The following is a 16,485-nucleotide window of genomic DNA, read 5'->3' on the forward strand; positions in this document are numbered from 1 at the left end:
ATAGACCCTTTCATTACGATATAGTGTCCTTCCTCATCTTTTATTACAGTCTTCGGTTTAAAATCTACTTTGTCCTATATAAGGATTGCTATCCCAGCTTTCTTTTGATGTCCATTAGCATGATACATTGTTCTCCACCCCCTCATTCTCAATCTGGAGGTGTCTGTGGGTCTAAAATGAGTCTCTTGCAGATGGCATATTGATGGGTCTTCCTTTTTTATCCAATCTGATACCCTGTGTCTTTTGTTTGGGGACATTTAGCCCATTTATGTTTAGAGTAATTATTGAAAGATATGAATCTAGGCCATTGTATTACCTATAAAATGACTATTTCTGTATATCGTGTCTGTTCCTTTCTGGTCTTTGTTTGTTACATTCGGGCTCTGTCTCTGCTTAAAGGATTCCCTTTAATATTTCTTGTAGGGCTGGTTTGGTGATCACAAATTTTCAGTTTCTATTTGTCCTAGAAGCTTTTAATCTCTGCTTCTCTAAATGACAGCCATGTTGAATAAAGTATTCTTGGCTGCATATTTTTCTCATTTAGCACCCTGAATATATCATGCAGTCCTTTCTGGCCTGCCAGGTCTCTGTGGACAGGTCTTCTGCCAGTCTAATGTTTCTACCCTTGTAGGTTACAGACCTCTTGTTTCAAGCTGCTTTCAGGATTTTCTCTGTCTCTGAAATTTGCAAGTTTCACTGTTATATATGAAGATGTTGACCTATTTTTATTGATTTTTGAGGGAGGTTCTCTGTGAGCCCTGGACTTGAATGCCTGTTTCCTTCCTCAAATTAGGGAAGTTCTCCACTATAATTTGCTCCATTATACCTTCACTTTCCTCTTCTTCTGGGATCCCAATACTAATATTCACTTTATGTTATGACCTATATCTCAAATTCTCCCCTTGTGATCCAGTAGTTGTTTATCTTTTTTCTCAGCTTCTTTATTCTCCATCATTTTGTCTTCTATATTATTAATTCTGTCTTCTGCCTCATTTATGCTAGCAGTTAGAGCCTCCATTTTTTATTGCATTTCATTTTAGCCTTTTTTATTTCAACTTGATTAGATTTAGTTCTTTTATTTCTCCAGAAAGGGATTCTCTAGTGCCTTCTATGCTTTTTTCAAGCCCAGCTAACATCTTTACTATAATTGTTATTCTGAACTCTCGTTCCAAAATCTTAATTATACCCACACTGATTAGGTCCCTGTCAGTCAGTACTGCCTCTTGTTCTCTTTTTTCCTTCCTGTCATTCTGCCCAGAGAAGAATAAATGAATGGGAGAACAAAATACTAAAATGGCAACAATGACTCCAGAGAAATGTACACTAAACAAATCAGCAGAGACCTGAAACTGAAAAACAAAATTAAAATTAAAAGAATATAATCAGACAGGTGAACAGAACAGAACAATACACTGGATCCTGTGTTATTTTGGTCTGTTTGTTAGAACACTAGATCCCAAAATTGTAAATAAAGAAAAACTTATATCAGTACAAAAATAAAATTATATACAATGAAAGGATAGAATGTAACTGTAAAAATGAAAATTAAAGACAAAAAAAAAAGAGAGAGAAGGAAAACAGACAGGTGAACAGAACAAAACAATACACTATATCCTGAGTGTATTTTGGTCTGTTTTTTAGAATAAACTACATCCCAAAATGGTAAAGAAAGAAAAACTTATATATGCACATAAATAAAATTAAATGCAATGAAAGGATAGAATGTAATTGTGTAATTGTAAAAGTGAAAATTAAAAATAGCCTTAAAAAAGAGTTGATAAAATAAGAAGTTGGTTGAAAAAGGAAAGAGAAAAAAATTAAAATGAAAGATTAAAGAATCATGGGGAAAAAGCCATGAATTCTAGATACAATTTTTCTTTAGCACTGGAGTTTTATAGTTATTTGTGATCAGTAAACTTGGTCTTAACTAGATGTTCTTGCTGATATTCTGGGAGAAGGGGCCTGTTGCTCTGATTCTCACATGTCTTTGCCCCTGGTGGAACCGAACCACCCTTCCCAGGGGGCTAGGCTAAATAAGTGACTCCAGGTTGCTCTAGGTGGCTTTTGTTCCCTGAAGGCTTTCAGTGCCACAATAGAGTATGAGAATGAAAATGGCAGCCTCCCAATCTCCAGTCCCAGAGCTGAAAGCTTACTCCCCCCAGTACTCAGTACCCCCTCAGGGAAAAGCAATCAATCACTCCTGTCTCCTTGGTCTCTGTCTACCCCCCATGCTCACTCAGACACATCATCCCACTTCAAGTCTCCAAACCCTGCAGACTCCTGCAGCAGACACCTGTGCCACTCCTGGGGCGGGGGAGGCGAGGGAGATGTTTGCCTTGGTTCTGCCATTTGCCGGGCCCCTGCTCAGAGAGCAGTAGCCTGATTGTACTGTAGTTTGGGGGGTTATGGCAACCCTGAGCTGAGTGTCCATTCCTGGACTTGCTGATTGCAGCTGGCTTTCCTGCTCAGATGCCTGGGAACTCTGCCACACTCAGGCATGACTCTTCTTTCTTGACCCCAGGGATCCTGAAACCATGCTGTCCCACCTAGAATTCTGCCCTGCTTTGCCACCTTAATGCCTTTCAGGCAGAGATGTTCCCCACTGGAGAAGACTTCTAAAAGTTCTGATTTTGTGCTCCACGGCTATATCACTTTCTGGTGCCGGCTGATGGAGGCTCCCTCCCCCCACGGTTTATCTTCCCATATATTGTCTTGGATTCACTTCTCCACACCTCCTACCTTGCAGAAAATGGTGGCTTCTCTATTTGCAGAGTTGCAGCTATTCTTTTTTCCGATCTCCAGTCGACTTTACAGGTGTTTAGAATGATTTGATAGCTATCTAGCTGAATTCCTGGGACCAGACGAAACTAAGGTCTCCTATGCCTCCACCATCTTGGACCTCTTGGACCTCTACCAATTTGGATACCATTTATTTCTTTTTGTTGTCTGATTGCTGTGGATAGGACTTCTTTGTATTATAAATCTACTTTTTTGAGGGTTTTTCTTATGAATGGTTGTTATACTTTGTCAAGTGCTTTTTCTTCATCTATTGAAATGATCATATGGTTCTTACCCTTTCTCTTATTGATGTGATATTGATTTGTGAATATTGAATGAACCTTGCATCCCAGCAATAAATTCCATGTGTTTGTGGTGAATGACTTTTTAATATATTGTTGAAATTGGATTGCTAGTATTTTGTTGAGGATTTTTGCCTCTATGTTCATCAGATATATTGTCCTGTAATTCTCTTTTCTTTCCCTTATTTTTTTTTTTTTTTTGGTGTCCTTATCTGGTTTTGATATCATGTGATTATGGTCTCATAGAATGGATTAGGAAATTTTCCTTCTTTCTATTTTTTGGAATAGTTTGAGAAGAATAGGTATTAACTCTTTACATGTTTTGTAGCATTATCCTGTGAAGCCATCTGGTCCTGGACTCTTGTTTGTTGGGAACTTTTTTTTTGATTACTGATTCAATTTCATTTTGCTAGTAATAGATTTTTTCAAATTTTTTTGTTTCTTCCTGCCTCAGTTTTGGTAGGTTATATGTTTCTAAGAATTTATGCATTCTTTCTAGGTTGTCCAATTTGTTGGCATATAATTTTTCATAATATTCTCTTATAATTCTTTGTGTTTCTGTAGTGTTGTTTGTTATTTCTCCTCTTTCATATCTGATTTTTTGGGGGGTCCTCTCTCTCTCTTTCTTTTCTCTCTCTCTCTCTCTCTCTCTTTTTTTTTTTTTTACTCTGGCTAGAGGTTTATCAATTTTGTTGATATTTTCAAAGAATCAGCTCTTGGTTTTATTGATCTCTTTTACTGTTCCTTTAGTTTCTATATAACTTATTTCTGCTCTAATCTTTATTATTTCCTTCCTTATGCTGGTTTTGGGTTTTGTTTGTTGTTCTTTTTGTAGCTCCTTCAGGTACAAGGTTAAGCTGTTTATTTGAGATTTTTCTTGCTTCTTGAGGTAGGCCTGCATTGCTACAAACCTCCCTCTTAGAACTGCTTTTTTTTCTGCATCCCAGAGGTTTTGGACTACTGTGTTTTCATTTTTATTTGTTTCCATGTTCTTTTCGATGCCATCTTTGATTTCTTGGTTGACGCATTTATTGTTTAGTAGTACGTTATTTAACTTCCATGTATTTATGCTCTCTGCAGATTTTTTTCTTGTGGTTGATTTCTAGTTTCATAGCACTGTGGTCAAAAGAGATTCGTAGTATGACTTTGATCTCCTTGAATTTGTTGAGGCTTGTTTGTGGGCTACTAGGTGATCTATTCTGGAAAATGTCCCATGTGCCCTTGAAAAGAATGTGTATTCTGCTCTTTTAGGATGGAATGTTCTGAATATATCTGTTAAATCCAGTGTGTCATTCAAAGCCACTGTGTCCTTGTTGTATTTCTGTTTGGATGATCTGTCCCTTGATGTAAGTGGGGTGTTAAATTCCCCTATTGTTATTGTATTACTAACAATTATTTTCAGTTACTATTTCTTCAAAAAATTTCTGCTCCCTTTTCTCTCTCTTCTTCTAGGGTCCTCATAATGCAAATATTTTATGCTTGATGCAGTCACTAAGTTCCCTAAGACTATGCTCAATTTGCATAATTATTTTTACTCTCATTTGCTCAGCTTGATTACTTTCCAGTACTCTGCCTTCCAGGTTATTAATTCTTTCCTCTGTTTCATCTAGCCTGTTATTTTTTCTATTGGGTGTATTTTTAATTTCATTTATTGTGTTCTTCATCTCTGGTTCTTTTTTATCTTTTTCTTAAAGAGTCTCACTGATGTCCTCCACTCTTTTCTCAAGTCCAGTGAGTGTCTTTATGATTACTACTTTAAATTCTCTATCAGGAATATTACTTATATCTGTTTTGGTGAGGTCTCTTACTGTGGTTTGGTCTTGTTCTTTCATTTGGGGTACATTCCTCTGTCTCCTCATTTTTTCTCCTTGTTAGGAAAGTCAGCTATTTCTCTTGCTATTGGAAGTAATGGCATTATGAAGAAATGCTCCTTTAGTACCCTGCAGTACAGTGTTCCTTGTTCCCCAGGACCTGAGGCTTCAGTGAGTGCCTCCTATGTGTGTTGCCTGAACCTTGTCTCTTTTTCCTTCAATAAAGTTGTCTGCAGAGGCTCTCTTTGCTGTTGTGCATAGTGTGTTGTCCATGGTGGGGTGCAGCACATTTTAACAAAGTGTGTGCTGGTCTTGTGAAATGAGACCTGCTGCCACCATCACTGCAGGAACTGAGGTCCCATAAAACTCGTGGGTCTGTTGACTGGGTGTTGGTGGGTTTTGCACTGGTCTTCTGGGGGTGGGCGGGGGCCATGGCACTGGGATTGAGGCAAGCATGACTGGGCAGGGCCAGTCCACTGAAGCACGGAGGGTGGGGCTTGGTGTAAGCAAGTTAAGTATCAACTTTCTTTGCACCATGCTGTTTCCTGCAGGTGGCCCTGTGTTTATACTGGGGTTTTGGGGAGGAAAATGGAACCTGACAGCTTCTTTGTTCCTGGAGGCATTTCTCTATGATCCTTGCTTCTCCGAATGATGCTCTGAGATGAGTAAATCCCTCTCCCTCCTGTCTGTCCCTGGTATTTTTCAAACTGCTGCTTCCATGCTATATCTCTGCTGGCTATTTGTCTTGCTGTCTAAGAGTGGGGACTCAGCTTCCTAATGTTCTCTGGGTTTAACCAGAGCCTAGTTGCTGATTTTTAAAATTCCAAGCTTTAAGTCCCACTGATTGTAAGAATTCATAAAATTTGGCTCCTCTTGCTTTTAAAGCCAAATATTATGAGGATTTGTCTTTCCTGTGTGGGCTCCTCAGGGTTCATTTTTAAACTACATTTTCTTAAAGTTAGTAATCTACCTTGTAGTCATGATAAAAGGTATTGCTTGTGTAAATCCAGACTTGAAAATAAAATTGCAAATCAAAACAACTTTCAACTACATCAAGAGGTAGATCTAATAATTATAAGACAAAAAGAATAAGATATTAGTCAAAATTCAGGTAATTCGTGGAAAAGCAGTAGAATATTAGAATTTCAGGTAACAGAGTAAATGATTGTTTGATTTCTTAATAATTTCTGCACTATGATAGCAATTTTACTATTCTCAAGTGGATAGTTTTTAGTGTTTTTTCTTGTATAGCCAGTAGATGACACCAAAAATGTATTGTAGCTGACACTGACTGGGCATTGCTGTCATCTAGATGTCTCTATATTAATTTACCATACTTTCAGTTTTTAATATTTTTAAAGATGAATAATTGGAACTTTATTTATATTTTCAGTTGCAAAAGGTTCTACTCTTCTGTGTACACAAGAAGTGAATATGCATGAAGATGATTTTGGAAACTGTAGAAGAGAATTTTGTAATTTTAGGTGTGTATTTAGAAAATTATACCTTTTCCAGTTGTGTTCGTGTGTTTGTACTGCAAAGAGTTGTTTAATACAAATGAGAAATGAATGCATTATATACAGATAAATATTTATGTTGCAATTCCTAAGATTGTTTTGTTTTGAATAGCTTTGGTGCTATGATCTTTAACATAGTCAATTACCTTCATATTTTGAACTGTTATTTCCCTTATATTTTTGTCCTTAAGTGACATTTAGATAATTTTTTCTGCCTTATTGCCAGGGATATCCTTTGTGGAAAGATAGTTTGTCACTGGACACGTTTAGAAATAATACCATTTAAAAAATTTGATATTCAGTATACTTACATGGAAGGCCATCTGTGTGTCTCTGCGTATTTAAGAATACCAACAGCACATGTAACAGAAGATTATACCTATACATCAAATGGCACTATGTGTGGTCCAAATATGGTAAATAACATTTTGACTTAATTATATATATGGTGTGTGGGTGTCTCTGTGTGTGTATGTGCACATGCACACATATGGGAAACAGAAGACCTTAACATTTGTTTTTATAATTAATATTACAAATTTTGGTTACTACATCAGGATCTTAAGATTTAAAGTTCAGAATTTCTGTTGGTCAAAGGAACACTTGCTTCACTATCATTTTGTTTATTATGAATTTTGCTATAGATATTTAAACTTGTTTTCTCATACTTGAGAATATTAACCTCTTCACTAGGCTAGGATCTGGTCTGCAAAAATTTATAGAAACAACAAAAAAGAATCAAGTGATACAGCAAAAAAGTAGGTGAAAATAATCTGAATAATAAGAATAACAAAGAAAACAAAAATAGCCAAGTATTTAGTCCTGCAATAACTGACAATGAAGAATTAATTTGGTTGTAATGAAAGTAAAACAGCTATTTGCTCATTAGTCAACTCCTCTAATTTTTCCTCCAAAAGCACAATAAATACTTGTTAAAAATTTGGCCCTCCCACAAGACACAATAATAAAATGGAGTTTAAGCTTTATTTCTTTTTCTTTTCCTTAAATAGCTTAAGAAACAAAATAAAGGATCTTTAAACTATGACCATTGAAAAATTAGTTGACCAATGTAAAACACCACTCAAGTATCTCCTGTTTAAATTTAGATAATTTACATTGAGACACAATATTTTAAGAAATGAAAAATAGAGGGAAATGGAAATGAATAGTAAATTTATTTCAAAATGGGAAAAAGTATTCTTGCATAAAAATAATGAAATAATCACAAAAGAACACATAGTGCTGACTACCTTATAAAGTGATATGTTACCCCTTTAAGGATTATTTCAGACAAACTGAAAAAAATGTTTGCTATAAATGTGAGAGATTAAACACATAAATTTATCAGCTAATTTAATCATTCATTAATTAGAAAAAAAAGCACTCAGGGCACCTGGGTGGCTCAGTTGGTTAAGTGACTGCCTTCAGCTCAGGTCATGATCCCAGGGTCCTGGGATCAAGCCCCATGTCAGGCTCCCTGCTCAGTAGGGAGCCCACTTCTCTGGCTCCCTCTCCCTCTCCCTCTACCCCTCCCCAGCTCATGCTCTCTCTTTCTCTCTCTCTCTCTCAATCTTGTGCTCTCTCTCTCTCAAATAAATAAATAAAATCTTTTTAAAAAAAAGAAAAAAAACACTCAAATGGTATATATGTGGTATAACACACAAAAACAATTTGATTTTTATCCCTGATTTCTGGCACAGAGCTCCTAAACCCCTTGGAATTTCCTGAGTAATAGGAATGGTTTTTTGTTTGTTTGTTTGTTTGTTTGTTATTCATAAAGAACCTCTTCCAATCAAACTACATTTATGCTAATGAAGTGACAGGATGAGGCCTCTAGATAACTTTATGACACAGCTGAGCGCTAGTAAGACCAAGTGATTGAAGAGTTGTAACTTTCAGCCTCATCATAAGCTTCAGGAAGGGAAGTAGTGTGGCTAGAGATTGAACACTATAAAACTTTTGAACGATGAGATTTAGTGTGCTTCTAGGTTGGTGAAATAAATACAGAATACATGAATATCCAGTTACTGTTTTTGTCTAATCAAATAGGAGTTGAAAACAATAACTGATGATGAGAAGCATAACTTATTATCATCCTAAAACAAATATAAATTAACACATACTTTTTGGAAAGTGATTTAGAAATGTGTATGGAGTCAAATATATTGTTACACGTTTTTATTGATTTTTAAAAATTATTACTTGTTACTACTTTTGATTGACATATCATTGAAATATAGCATTACCTTAGTTTCAGGTGTACAACATAGTGATTCAATATTTGTATATATTGTGAAATAATGACTGCAAGAAATCTAGTTAACACCCATTACTATACATAGTTACAAAAATTTTTTTTATTATTTCGAGAATGTTCAAGTTTTACTGTCTTAGCAAGTTTCAAATATGCAATAGTGTCATTAACTGTAGTCACCATACTATACTGTAATTCCCATCACTTATTTATTTTATAACTGAAAGTTTGCAGTTTTTGACCCCATTCACCCATTTTATCCACTCCCCCAGACCCCCACCATTGGGAACTACCAATCTGTTCTCTGCATCTATGAGCTTGGATTTTGTTGTTTAAATTATACATACAACTAAGATCACGCAGTATTTGTCTTTCTCTGCCTGACTTATTTCGATCAACTAGCATTGTCAAGGTCCATTCATGTCACAAATGGCAAGATTTAATTCTTTTTTATGGATAAGTAATATTCCCTTGTGTATATTTGCTAAATTCACTTTATCCATTCATTCATCAGTGGACACTTAGGTTGCTTACATATCTTGGCTACCGTAAATAATGCTGCAATGAATATGAAGGTGCATATATATTTTTCAGTTACATGTTTTCATTTATTTTGGATAAATACCCAGAAGTAGAATTGCTGTATCATGTGATGTTTCTATTTTTGATTTTTGTAAGAACCTCCATACTATTCTACCTATTCTATCATACTATTTTCTGATTTACATTTCTACCAATAGTGCACAAGGGTTCCCTTTTCTCTGCATCTTCACAAACATTTGTTATTGCTTTTTGTCATGATAAAAGCTATTCTAAGATCCTAGGATAGAAGAAAGAATTTAAGGATGGAAAAGTATTTCAGGGAATAATGCTTGGAATGTTTCCAAATTTGGCAAAAGGCATAAATACACAGATGCAAGAAGCAAAGAACATCATATAGGATAAACCCAGTGAAATCCACAGCAGAATACAGCATACTGAAATTTCTGAAAATTAAAGACAAAGAATCTTAGTAGTGAGAGTGAAATAACATGTACAAGAAAAATACAGTTATAACAACAGCAATTAAAATAAAACATACATATGCCACAGAAGATTGCCATGCTGGTTTGTCCCACTACTGCGTATGATCACTAAAACCTTTACAGATCACTCATCTCCCCAGCAGTGAGTCTCTGCCTCAGAAAGTCTGATCATTAGCCCATGCCCAACTGGCCAATGTCCCCATGGAGGGAAAACAAAGAAAGGAGTGAGGGAGGAAAGAAATTGAAGGGAAGGGAAGGGAAGAAAAATAGGAAGGAAGGAAGGAAGGCAAGCCAACTTTTCCTACTTGGTTCCATAGGAGCTTTCACCTGGCCTGACTTTTTACTCCCACAACATTTTTAATTAAAAACAAACAAACCAACCAACAACTGGAGTAGAATTTAGTGATTCATCAGTTACATATAACACCCAGTGCTCTACTCCAGAAATCAATATCGCACTGTATGTTAACTACCTAAAATTAAAAACAAACACAAAACCTCCAACTAATTTGCAGCCTTCTCCATGTAACAGGGGTTTGTCACATGACAGTCTTCATTAGGGAACTGGCTTTTAGGCCATGGTACTTCCAGTAGTTTAATTGGATAGCGACTCTTCTAGAGGACAGACCACTTGAAAAGCCCAAATTCTATAGTCATCCTTAATTCAGTTGTTTTAGGAAACAAAATACCTTTAGAAATTTTCTCCATTGGGATAAAAGTGTGTTGACTGCATTTTGTAATTGAGAGAAAGGAGAGGCGAGTAGTGAATATGAGAGCTAACTACTTCTGTAGTTTTGTGGACACTTCCATGGATAATTCCACGTTTTAGCCCCCCCGCCCAACCTGCCCTTTTGGCTCTTCTTCCTCTGCTTTTCCTTATTTTCCTTATCTGAGGCTGCAGATCCTCCAGAGCATTGTGAGGCTGATCAACAAGGCTCTGTCCTTTACCATTGTATTTGATGTGGTTGCTTCCTCACTTCATTTTATCCATCAGTGACCTTCATTTTATTTTGAAATCCCAGGAAGTTCTTAAATTGCTCATCTTCTAATTGCCTTGTTCTGATTCTCCTTTATTCACATTAATTAGGAAAAGGGGAGCAATTGTGAGTGCCATGTCTGTGAATTTGAATTGGAATTATTCTGTGGTTATTTAAAAAATTCATCAGATATATTTTATTTTCATTGTAATTCTACATTGTTCAGTTGATTTCAGAGTGGTTGGAAAGGAAAGAGGTCTTTACCCTTATTCTCATTAGCTGTGGGTCCTTTGTAAAAATTATCTTGATAAGAGAGAGAGGGGAGACTTTATATCTTATTTATTAACATGAAGAAAAGTATGTCTCTTATTAATCATAACAATATTTTAAATAAAACACATGTACATAATACTGTAATATACTGAGCAAAAAGTGTACTGTATAGAGATAAGCATTATTCCAACAATGCAAGTTTGCTTCATATTGGATGTGATAGAAAGCTTTTATGATTTTTTTTTATTTATAAGACAGAACAGGAGAATAGTTTATCAGATTGGTTTCTAGCTCACTTAGGTAGTAGGGAAGATAAACACATCTCAGCACATTCATTTCAAACTTGAAAAAAGGGACATTTAACTGTCCAAAATTAGATAAGCTGATCAATGAATAAATAAAATTAACTGCCTTTTTCTTACTCATACTTGGGACTATATAAAAAAATATGCTTAACATGATCCAGGCATTTCTCTTTAGGAAATATGTATTTACTTATATTCTTTTTTCTTTTCTTTCTTCTTCTTTCTTTCTTCTTTCTTCTTCTTTCTTTCTTTTCTTTCTTTCTTTCTTTCTTTCTTTCTTTCTTTCTTCTTTCTTCTTTCTTTCTTTCTTTCTTTCTTCTTCTTCTTTCTTTCTTTCTTTCTTTCTTCTCTCTTCTTCTTTTCTTTCTTTCTTCTCTTTCTCTTTCTTTCTTTCTTTCTTTCTTTCTTTCTTTCTTTCTTTCTTTCTTTCTTCTTTCTTTCCTTTTTCTTTCTTCTTTCTTTCTTTCTTTCTTTCTTTCTCTTTCTTTCTTTCTTTCTTTCTTTCTTTCTTTCTTTTTCTTTTTCTTTCTTTCTTTCTTTTCTTTCTCTTTCTTTCTTTCTTCTTCTTTTCTTTATTCTTTCTTCTTTTCTTTCTTTCTTTCCTTTTTCTTTCTTTCTTCTTCTTTCTTACTTTCTTTCTTTCTTTCTTTCTTTCCTTTCTTTCTTTCTTTTCTTCTTTTCTTTTTCTTTCTTTCTTTCTTCTTTCTTTCTTTCTTTCTTTCCTTCTTTCCTTCTTTCTTTCTTTCTTCTTTCTTTCTTTTCTTTTCTCTTTCTTTCTTCCTTCCTTCCTTCCTTCATACATTCCTTCCTTCCTTCCTTCCTTCCATCCTTACTTACTTCCTGTCTTTCTTTCTTTCTTTCTTTCTTTCTTTCTCTCTTTCTTTTTTTTTACCATGATGTACTACTTCTGGGACACTATTTGTATCTCTTGTTCAAAGAAAGAAGTCTTGTAGATTAGTTTATATTCAAAACATCATCCCAACCATTGCCCAGGTCTAAGTACTTTTATAGTGTTTCTTACTTTTGCTGTCATTACAAAAGAGCCAGCTACAAATTGATCTATTTACTTGAAAGAAACTGTATCAGAAACATGGGTCTTAACTTTTCCTGGATTATTTTTCCCCTAAAGACAACCCAGTGAAATATGACTAGTTTATTATTGCCTCAATGACAATGTTTAAGGAGAACTAGAATGAAGATGGTTTTATGGACCCATAGTGCTGATTTGCCCAACATTTTGTTATTCTTCCTGGCTTCATCAGAGCACTTGTAGTTAATGAACAAGCTGATATTCTTTCCTTTATGATGATTGGTTAATGGTGATAGAAAATAATGATTTTTAGGACTATTCATCATATAGTGAATATTCTACCAGATAACTTGAGAAAAGCCAACAGATAATTTTTACAGACTCCCCTGAAGATATTCAAATTAAATTAAATTTAACATAGAGCTTACATAGAAATCAGGTCAAATAAATAATAAAATGATATTTTGTATGTAGTGAGGATTTACTACGTGCCAGGCACTGCTTTTGTTCCCTTACGTCTAACAAATGATTTCATCCTCATAACCTACACTTTTTTAAAATTTGGGTATAATTGCTATTCCAAATTCAAAGATGGATAAAAGGAGGTATGGGGAGATTAAATAATTTACTTTAGTGTAAATATGAAAGGTAAGAGATATTGCCATTAAAGCTGGAAAAATATAAAAATATTAGAAAATGACAAGAACACTGTTATTTAGCATTGATCAATATGTGGTTCTGTGACAAAGGAGTTCTTGCACTGAACATTGGCTCTCAATAACTTGTGCATGAATTTAGAAGAGTAGATTTATTTTCATCAAATATAAAATGAGGAAAAAATATTTCCTTTGAGTATATATGAGTATGTATTATAAAGATATATAGAAAGTGCAAAGATAAATCCAAGCTCATTATAAATGGTCAGTACCACTTGGCTATTTTTGTTCTTATACCAATTAGTATCAATATATCCATAAAATCACAGCTCCCTCATAGGAAAGAAATAGTATCTCATTTCAAAATTTTATATTTGGTAAAGTAATAACATGCTATTTGGACTCCCAACTCCCAAGTTCTTCTTTTAGAATGAGTAGATGTCATGAAATCCAGATTCATATTATATATATTTTATATGAAATATAAATATAAAATATATTGTGCATTTAATTTTTGTACCAAGTACAAATGCTCAACTCGGCTTTACATTTACAGGTTTTGTTGTTTGTTGTTTTAACATTTTAGTATTGTGACCAGGGACGTTGTTCTTCTAGGAATTCATACACACAGAGAACAAATTGTGACTCAAACATAAATTGCAGTGGACATGGGGTATGTAATGGTTATTTCATTTCTAAGTATAGCTATTTTCATTCATGTCAGTAACATTGTCCAAGATAATGGGGTTTAGAATTATTTGATACAGAAATTTCTTTGAAAATTTGCAGTTAAAATAAGGAAAGTAGATTCTATTATTTATACATATATATATGATTTATGTGTTCAGTCACATTGTTATAAGCCTCATGAGCTTTGAACTTTGTACAAAAATGCAATATGGAATAAAGTCATTTCTCAATTGAATTTATTAAGGATTACTCATACACATTTAACATACATGTAAATATTGCTTGTGGTTAAGTGTATGTGTACTGATAAATATTTGAAAACACACTTAATATATTTATATTACACATATTATAATCTAATATTTTTGTGAGAGCAGACTTTCTTGTTTATACAGATCTCATTCATCCTTTAGTGGTTTCAATTTATTTCGCTGTATGTCTCCTCCATATTATATTTTTAAATATCATTCACTGATGGACTTTTGGATAATGTTAACTTTTACTTAACTCTGGTTAAGTAGTGGGACAATGGACATTATGGTACAATCACCTTTGTACATTTGTCTGACTTCTTAAATTGTTAATGAAATGTATGAGTGGTTACATTTATGTACCACTTAAATTTTTATATATATTACATTGTGTTTAAGGAATATTATACCAGTTTTTGCTCCCACCTATCAGGTATAAAAATATGCATTTCCTCAAATTCTGGCCAGACTAGCATCTCAGTTTTTTTAAATCACTTTTAACATGCTAAATCCATTGCTAATTTATATTTACTTAATAATACAGTTTTTAAGCACAATATATGTATGGTCATATTTGCCATTTGCATTTTTATTTGTCCATCCATTGTGAAATTATCTACTAGGGAATAGAAATTATGTAAACTTTGTTTTTATGAACATACATGTAGGCTTTAACTTTGTGGCTGGTGTCTCTTGCCATATCAATGCTTCATAGTTTATATAATAATCCAAGAATAAAGTGACCTACCTGCATGTCTTGTATCAAAATTTTCTTTTTTTTTCTTTTTAATTTTTTATTGTTATCTTAATCACCATATATTACATCATTAGTTTTTGGTGCAGTGTTCCATGATTCATTGTTTGTTCATAACACCCGTGCTCCATGCAGAACGTGCCCTCCTCAATACCCATCACCAGGCTAACCCATCCCCCCACCCCCCTCCCCTCTAGAACCCTCAGTTTGTTTTTCAGAGTCCATCATCTCTCATGGTTCGTTTCCCCCTCTGACATACTCCCCTTTTCTTCCTCTCCTGTTATCTTCTTTTTCTTTTTTCTTAAAATATGTTGCGTTATTTGTTTCAGAAGTACAGATCTGTGATTCAACAGTCTTGCACAATTCACAGCGCTCACCGTAGCACATACCCTCCCCAATGTCTATCACCCAGCCACCCCATCCCTCCCACCCCCAACCACTCCAGTAACACTCAGTTTCTTTCCTGAGATTAAGAATTCCTCATATCAGTGAGGTCATGTGATACATGTCTTTCTCTGATTGACTTATTTCACTCAGCATAACACCCTCCAGTTCCATCCACGTCATTGCAAATGGCAAGATCTCATTCCTTTTGATGGCTGCATAATATTCCATTGTGTATATATACCACTTCTTCTTTATCCATTCATCTGTCGATGGGCATCTTGGCTCTTTCCACAGTTTGGCTATGGTGGACATTGCTGCTATAAACATTGGGGTACATGTACCCCTTCGGGTCCCTACATTTGTATCTTTGTGGTAAATACCCAGTAGTGCAATTGCTGGATCGAACGGTAGCTCTAATTTCAACTGTTTGAGGAACCTCCATACTGTTTTCCAGAGGGGTTGCACCAGCTTGCATTCCCACCAACAGTGTAGGAGGGTTCCCCTTTCTCCACATCCCCGCCAACATCTGTCGTTCCCTGACTTGTTAATTTTAGCCATTCTGACGGGTGTGAGGTGGTATCTCATTGAGGTTTTGATTTGGATTTCCCTGATGCCAAGCGATGTTGAGCACTTTTTCATGTGCCTGTTGGCCATTTGGATGTCTTCTTTGGAGAAATGTCTGCTCATGTCTTCTGCCCATTTCTTGATTGGATTATTTGTTCTTTGGGTGTTGAGTTTGATAAGTTCTTTATAGATTTTGGATATTAGCCCTTTATCTGATATGTCATTTGCAAATATTTTCTCCCATTCTGTCGGTTGTCTTTTGGTTTTGTGGACTGTTTCTTTTGCTATGCAGAAGCTTTTTATCTTGATGAAATCCCAATAGTTCATTTTTGCCCTGGCTTCCCGTGCCTTTGGCGATGTTTCTAGGAAGAAGTTGCTGCGGCTAAGGTCGAAAAGGTTGCTACCTGTGTTCTCCTTTAGGATTTGGATGGACTCCTGTCTCACGTTTAGGTCTTTCAACCATTTGGAGTCTATTTTTGTGTGTGGTGTAAGGAAATGGTCCAGTTTCATTCTTCTGCATGTGGCTGTCCAATTTTCCCAACACCATTTGTTGAAGAGACTGTCTTTTTGCCATTGGACATTCTTTCCTGCTTTGTCAAAAATAAGTTGACCATAGAGTTGAGGGTCCATTTCTGGGCTCTCGATTCTGTTCCATTGATCTATGTGTCTGTTTTTGTGCCAGTACCATACTGTCTTGATGATGACAGCTTTGTAATAGAGCTGGAAGTCCGGAATTGTGATGCCGCCAGCTTTGCTTTTCTTTTTCAGTATTCCTCTGGCTATTCTGGGTCTCTTCTGGTTCCATACAAATTTTAGGATTATTTGTTCCATTTCTTTGAAAAAAGTGGATGGTATTTTGATGGGGATTGCATTGAATGTGTAGATTGCTCTAGGTAGCATTGACATCTTCA

The 16,485-nt window shown here is 35.1% G+C and overlaps 1 protein-coding gene across 4 annotated transcripts in view; it reads left to right on the forward strand.

Annotated features, from left to right (window-relative positions):
- LOC113924922 (A disintegrin and metallopeptidase domain 3-like) overlaps positions 1–16,485 on the forward strand; it is a 161,183-nt gene that overhangs the window by 103,135 nt on the left and 41,563 nt on the right. For 2 of the 4 annotated variants that reach the window (XM_027599276.2, XM_027599277.2), the window contains exons 15-17: positions 6,285–6,375; positions 6,635–6,824; positions 13,515–13,601. In XM_027599276.2, the coding sequence (XP_027455077.2) occupies positions 6,285–6,375; positions 6,635–6,824; positions 13,515–13,601 (368 nt within the window). The remainder of the gene's footprint in view (positions 1–6,284; positions 6,376–6,634; positions 6,825–13,514; positions 13,602–16,485) is intronic. The other 2 variants (XM_027599278.2, XM_027599280.2) reach the window with 2 other exon arrangements.

Source organism: Zalophus californianus, chromosome 2 (assembly GCF_009762305.2).
Source record: "Zalophus californianus isolate mZalCal1 chromosome 2, mZalCal1.pri.v2, whole genome shotgun sequence".
In the NCBI taxonomy this organism is placed as follows: Eukaryota; Metazoa; Chordata; class Mammalia; order Carnivora; family Otariidae; genus Zalophus; species Zalophus californianus.